The sequence below is a fragment of the Euphorbia lathyris genome, chromosome 4 (assembly GCF_963576675.1).
Source record: "Euphorbia lathyris chromosome 4, ddEupLath1.1, whole genome shotgun sequence".
In the NCBI taxonomy this organism is placed as follows: Eukaryota; Viridiplantae; Streptophyta; class Magnoliopsida; order Malpighiales; family Euphorbiaceae; genus Euphorbia; species Euphorbia lathyris.
In genome coordinates this window covers 79,564,533-79,571,288 of record NC_088913.1, presented here as the reverse complement: position 1 = coordinate 79,571,288, position 6,756 = coordinate 79,564,533, and the positions used below count along the sequence as shown (strand labels likewise).

Sequence of the window (6,756 nt, the reverse complement as noted above, 5' to 3'; positions counted from 1 at the left end):
AAAATGCAATTTCAACCCATTTCATGTTCGTTTTAATTTTTAACTTTCCTTTCCATCACTTCTATTCCCTTCCCGTTCCATTACCTCTAGTAACTTTCACCTCAGATGACCTGGAAATGGCTAAAATAACACCAAACTAATTCAAACAACCAGAAACATTAAAAAATGTTTAAAAAAGTTTCACATGATTTTCGAAAACAGTACATTGCAATTCGTCTCACCACTGCAACTTAGGAGTGGAATCATTGGCTCATATGGTGCGGGACTATCGGACAGGTTCTGAAACTTGGAAGGAGCTACTGCCCCGTTCAGTCTGGCATGATTTTTTAGCGATCCCAGCTGATAACTGGTTTCGTGTTTGTGTAGGTAGAAGGAGACTGAGTTTGGGATCTCGAACTAGCTTCCTCTCTTTGCGATAACGGTTGTCAACCTCTGAAATTGGAGAAATTCTGCTATTTCCGATGAGGGGCGGGCGTGACATTCCTAGAGCGAAAGGAGCCTCCATTATGCAGTTGATTGAGAATAATATCAATTGTTGGGATAGTTTGGAAGAAGTGTTGAAGAGAAAGGTATGATAATGCCTCAAAGTATTGCGTCCTCTGGCATGAAAAATCTCATCTGAGAAGACGACCTAGGACTGGCCTCTCCTTGATTTTTTTTTTTGGTTAACAGCCTCTCCTTGATTGATTAATACTTATTGTAGTCTTTGTTTTGTTTGCTTGTTTTTTTTTGTGTTTTCGTTTTGTCTTTTAGTTTCTTCTTTCTACCAAAAGAAAAAGAAAACAAAGGAAAAAAAGCAATTCCCTCTAAAAACAAAGAAAGGTCAAACTTTCATCACGGTCAATCTTTGATGTATTGAATATCTCTACTTCAGATTTTCCATTAAACTTGCTTTCTACTTCCTGAATTCAGAGTAAAAATGACTGATATTGTCCTAGGTTTTGCGGTGGAGGAAGCAGTGAGAAGGGTGCTGTCCCGTATCACTGTAGAAATCAAACAAGCTTGGGGTCTTGATGATGAACTTACTAGACTTCGAGATTCATTAGCCATGGTTCGTGCTTTGTTACAGGATGCTGAAGACCAGCAGATGACTCAATTGGCTATCAGGCGATGGCTGAAGAAACTGAAGGTATGGGCCTATGATGCTGAAGATGTTCTTGATGATTTGGCCTATGAAGTTCTTCGGCAAAAAGTGGAGACTGAGAACAAGGCGGAGGCAAAGGTAAGAAACTTCTTAACATTCTCCAGAGGCATTAATTTTTTCCAGAAGACTGCATTTCATGTCAAAATGGTTCGCAAGGTAAAAAATGTAGATGAGTCGCTCGATAAAATTAAGAATGAAGCATTTGGTTTTGGACTTAGTGTCATCTCTACTGATAGGAAGTCTCAAATAAGGTGGAATCGAGTGACAGACTCTATAATTGACCATCCGGTCGTGGGGAGGGAAGCTGAAGTTTCCCTAATTGTGGATCTCTTGGCTAGTTCCCGGGACCAACCAAGTCTTACTGTTGTTGCCATTGTGGGCATGGTTGGTCTTGGAAAGACCACTGTAGCTAAATTGGCGTGTCAAGAAGCAATTGCGAAAAAGCTTTTTGATGTGAAAATGTGGGTTTGTGTTTCTACAGATTTTGATGACCAAAAAATTCTAGGAGAAATGTTGCAGACTCTTAATCAAAATGCTGGAGGGTTAACAAATAAGGATGCGATATGTCAGCACCTTGCAAAGGAACTAGAAGGGAAATCTTTTCTTCTTGTGCTTGATGATGTGTGGAATCGAGAATCTGAGATGTGGGATTGTTTCAAAAGTCGTTTGTTGTCAATTAGCAAAAACAATGGGAATGCTGTTGTTGTCACCACTCGAAGTGAGGAAGTAGCATGGCTAATGGAAACTTCCCCTCAATGCAGGCATAAGCTGAAGTTACTATCTGATGAAGAGTGCTGGTCTGTTATTAGTGAAAGAGTGTCAAGAGATAATGGAGCATCAATCCCTTCAGATTTAGAAGCAATTGGGAAGGAGATTGCAAGTAAATGCAGAGGATTGCCATTAGCTGCGAGAGTTTTAGGAGGGACGCTACATCGCAACACGAGGTTAGAAGAATGGTTAGCAATAAAAAACAGCAATGTCTTAAATGTTTCAGAAAGCAAGGTCAGCAGCATCGAGTCTATTTTGAGATTAAGCTTTGATCGATTGCCTTCGCATTTGAAGCCATGTGTTGCTTATTGTTCAATTTTTCCAAAAAGTGTTCTCGTTTGGAAGGTAGATTTGATTCATCTTTGGATGGCTCAAGGTCTTCTTGATTCATCTATGGAAGATACTGGAGAGAAGTACTTCAAGGAATTGCTTCTTAGTTCTTTCTTACAAGATGGAATATTCGATGACCTTGGGAATATTATAGGTGCAAGGATGCATGATCTGGTGCATGAACTTGTATTATCTATTTCCAAGCCTAATATTATGACTTGGGAGACTTGTTCAGCTGGAAATGGCACATCTCCTATTAAACATCTGAATATGGTCCCTTATGGGGGACCAGGAGGACCAGTACCAGTATTTCCCAAAGATGAAGCTAAAACATTGCGCACTTTATTCATTGTAAGTGCTGATGGTTTTTACGACTCGTGGAAGTTCAAGAGTTTGCGGACTCTGAGATTAGTAGGTGATAATGTAAAAGAGTTGCCAGCTTCAGTTGGAAAGTTGAAACATTTGAGATATCTTGATGTCTCATGCAGTAAAATCACAAAGTTACCTGAATCCCTCACCAAGCTCTACAATCTGCAAACGTTGTGCATGTTTGATTGCAAATTACTTGAAAAGCTTCCCAAGACATTGGGAAATTTAGTGAGCTTGAGACATATAGGTTTTTCTTATGAGAAGCAAATGCCAAGTAATGTAGGCCACCTAACTAATCTTCGACGGCTTTCCTTTTTTGTCGTGGGTCCTGACCGAGGCAGTAGTATTCAAGAATTAGAACGCCTAGACGAGCTAAGGGGTGCATTGACGATATCAAATTTGGAGCTGGTGAGAGATGAAGAAGAAGCTAAAAAGGCAAATCTGCAGAGTAAAAGGAAAATAGAAGAGTTAGAACTTCTTTGGAGTGATGAAAGAGAAAGCTCCAACTGTACTGATGAGGCAGTGCTGAATGGTCTCCAACCATTTGAGGACTTAAAAAGATTGATAATTAAATATTATTTGGGTGAAAAATTCCCTTCTTGGCTGTTGACAATGGAAATTACTAGATATGGGGGTGATTGTTGCTTGCTCAAAAATTTGATGGTGCTGAAGCTGGAAGGCTGTAGAAGGTGTGGAGAACTTCCAAGGCTAGGCCACCTTCCTCATCTGAGAGTGCTTGAGATAGTAGGCTTGGATAATGTGATATACATTGGTGATGAGTTTTATGGTAGCAACGGATGCACAATGTTTCCTGCGCTAAAAAGGTTAATTCTCGGTTCCATGAACTGTTTAGTTGAATGGAAGGCACCAACATTACATAATGCATTTCCATGCCTTGAAGAGTTACGCATTTTCAAGTGTCCTAAGCTGACAAACATCCCAATAAGTCATCTTTCGTCACTTGTTGAGTTCAGAATCGGTGATTGCCATGAATTTGGAAAACTGTTATTTGATGAAGGCCATCCTTTAACATCTCTTGACCTTTTACACATTAAATGTTGCAGCAATTTGGTGTCAATTCAAAATGTACAAGGTCTCACATCACTTCGTGATTTAATTATTGAACAATGTAATAAGCTAACATCTCTTCCAACAGGGCTACATTTCTGCTCGTCTCTGAATAGATTGAGTATTTGGCAGTGCCATGAGTTGACATCTGTTCCTGATGACTTACAGGAATTGAGTTCCCTTAATTTTTTATTTGTAGCTGAGTGTCCAAAAGTAAGCAATTTTACAGGGGACATTTTGCGGCGCCTCAGCCAATTGAAATCATTAGGAATTAGTTGTTACTATGAGAGTTTTAGTTCAATCCAAGATATCCCCTCCCTTGATTTTTTAATCATAGTTGGTCAGAATGATATCAACGTTTTGCCTGACCAACTTCAAAGCCTTACTTCCCTTAAGAGTTTACGTATAGGCTATTTTAATGGTGTGGAAGCTTTTCCTGATTGGTTGGGCAACTTGTCCTCTCTTGAATACCTTGAGATTTGGGATTGCAAAAATCTCAAATATTTACCCTCAGCTACAGCCCTTCAAAGCCTCTTGCAATTAAGGCAACTGAGAATTCTACGCTGTCCACTCCTCAAGGAATGTTGTGCGACGGGGAGCGGATCTGAGTGGTCGAAGATTTCCCATATCCCCAAAATCATTGTGGATGGAGGTATTTTGGACTTGTTCAGCCTCAATTTTCAGTTCTTCCTTCCTGTCACTCTTGTTTCCCAGTTACTTATTTATTTTATTTATCTTGCAGTAGTTCAGAAAGGTTCTTAGAATTGTCACTAGAAATTGAATAGAGTTGACAATGTTTTCTATCATCTGTGATTGCATGGTTTGCGTCCTCTGCCTCATCCACATGATAAAAAGAGTTGACAGCCAAAGTTTTCATTCCCATTGAAGATTGCAAGTATTTTTCCGGAGTGGGCGTGGATTCAATTTCAGCCAACTTGCAAGCCATCAGGATGAAATGTAAGTTCCGCTGACTTTTTATTCATAGCTGTTTCTCAGCAAAATAATTTCTTTTCTTTACTTGCTTGAGACAAATTGTTGAGACAGGGGTTCTGATCGAAAAGATGATTTCGATTCTGATTTGTAATTGATTATGTTGTATCATGAGATTAAACTTGTGCATCTTTAGTTTTTGTTGTGTAATGGAATTGCGCATGATTAACAAACTTGAAATTCATCAACAATGGTAATTTGATTAAATTTTGAAACTAAAGCAGCCCCATTGGAGTTGAGAACCTGAAAGGCTTTGAGGAGAATGCTAAATTGTGGTTTGGGGAGCATAATCTGGTGTTGGTGCCATCAAATTGTGGTTCCAAGATTGCTATGTGCTTGTCAGTTTTTAAATCACAGCAATAAGCATTGCAAGAATGCTATGTCCTTGCCATCAAGGAAATAAAAATTTGAGTTTTTATCTATCCATTTCTTTCACCATGTCCAACACTCTCTTTTCTCATCTGTCTTTTTGGCATTAACCATTTACTCAGACTTCATATGTTACAAATTCTCTTATGATTTTTAGGAAGTGGTAAGCTTTCTCTGTTCCAATGTTTTCATTTTTGGACAGAACAATTCGTGCCTGTTTAGAATGATGAGGTCTTTTGTAGATCCTGTGACATATTTCCAAGAGATATGAGCATTGAAATTAATAAGGATATTAGAGTAAGACTTCTGGTCCTTATAATTTGTTCTAGATCAGGTTGTAATATTTGACTGACTGAGCAGAAATGAGAGAGACGACGAGATAAGAAAGAAAAGAAAAAATGAACATTTTTCTTGTAAATTTCTGCTAGAACTTGAAGTTTTTGTTTGTGATCTGATTCTCTGTTTTAGTTTTTGTCTTGTAAATTCTCTATAAAAGGGCAATCATCTTTCTGCTGCCATTGTCATCAAATAATTGACTGTCCTGAAATCTTACTCTGGATTCTGATGAATGGCAGGTTCTGTTTTATAGGCTGTTTTTTCAATGTTTCTTTCCATGATTGAATGCAATACTTTCGATTTTAGTACTCGATTTTGTTCAATGTAATTTCTCCTTCCCTTAGTTTCCTTTTTTCCCCTCATATAACAAGTTCTTGAATGTTGATTGACTTTCTGTTGTCTCTGCCCTGCGAGTTTGTTGCTTCTCAACTTTAAATTCAAAATTTTGAAGTCAGATCTGGCTAATTTTGATTTCGGTGGTGTTATTATATCCCAGAAAAATTGATTTCTGAATTATTGAATTGTGCCATCTAAATTCACCTATATCTCCATCTACATGGTATGAAAATGGTTATTGATTGGCATATATGGATATCTAATAATGATGTGTTACTAATTCAGGCTCAAGATCCATGATGAGCTTTGACAAATGGATCAAATTGGCCTTTCTTCCCTTCATTTGATCAGGAGATGATGACTTAGCCAAGCGTTGACCTGCTCAAGCTCGGCTCGCTATAAAATTAACGAGCTCGGGCCCGAGCCGAGCTTTGGCTTGCTCAACGAGCTTCAAGCTTGTTTCGAGCCTAAAATCCTCTTTGGAATTGGTTCATTAAGAAAATTATCTAACCATGAATTGTTTGTGAGTAAATCGTTAATTATATTTGTGAAGTTTGCTCGCAAATAACTCTTTAATTGTGTACATAAACAAGTCCACAAGCAAAGTTCGTGAATAAATAAACAAGATGCTTACAAATAGTTCGTCTATTACTCATTTATTATGTTTGTGAACGAATTCATCTAATAGCAAATGAAATAATATTAAGTTTACATATTTGTAAACTAACATAAAACTATATAGTTTTCTACAAAACTAAAATTTATTCATAAATGTTATATTCGGGATCTAAAAGCCCATTGCTGTAATAAATTAACATCTCGTCCAAGAGGACTAAAACTTTGTTCGTCTCTGGATGTATTGGATATTTGGCAATGCCAAGAGCTGACATTGGTTCCTGAAAAGTCCTTAAATTTTTACAAATAGTTGATTGATATAATTAGCTTTTATATATTGTAGTTTTGTTGTGTTTTATTCTACGGATTAAGATTCTCTAAAGTTGAGTCTCAACGTTAAAATTAATGGTTTAGATTTTAGAAATTAATTA

General features: G+C 37.6%; 1 protein-coding gene across 9 annotated transcripts; it reads left to right on the top strand.

Moving 5' to 3' along the window:
- Positions 1-417: 417 nt before the first annotated feature.
- LOC136227007 (putative disease resistance protein RGA3) lies at positions 418-6,386 on the top strand. 9 transcript variants are annotated; one of them, XM_066015734.1, is made up of 4 exons: positions 418-569; positions 1,070-4,331; positions 4,535-4,636; positions 5,996-6,386. In XM_066015734.1, exons 1-4 carry the CDS (start codon positions 462-464, stop codon positions 6,055-6,057), a joined length of 3,534 nt encoding a protein of 1,177 aa, XP_065871806.1. In that variant the 5' UTR covers positions 418-461; the 3' UTR covers positions 6,058-6,386. The 9 variants fall into 9 exon arrangements, 8 of the variants coding, with proteins under 8 accessions (XP_065871806.1, XP_065871807.1, XP_065871805.1 ...); XM_066015735.1 differs by having other exon boundaries at positions 434-569; positions 939-4,331; XM_066015738.1 differs by lacking the exon at positions 418-569 and having other exon boundaries at positions 1,086-1,222; positions 1,650-4,331.
- Positions 6,387-6,756: the final 370 nt, after the last annotated feature.

What these genes read in the sequence shown, in the direction of transcription:
- LOC136227007 (XM_066015730.1), top strand. Translation starts at nt 920, where the DNA reads ATGACTGATATTGTCCTAGGTTTTGCGGTGGAGGAAGCAGTGAGAAGG. An exon ending in CAAAATCATTGTGGATGGAG is followed by an intron (nt 4,332 to 4,534) that starts GTATTTTGGACT and finishes CATGATAAAAAG; the next exon opens with AGTTGACAGCCAAAGTTTTC. An exon ending in GCAAGCCATCAGGATGAAAT is followed by an intron (nt 4,637 to 5,995) that starts GTAAGTTCCGCT and finishes TTACTAATTCAG; the next exon opens with GCTCAAGATCCATGATGAGC.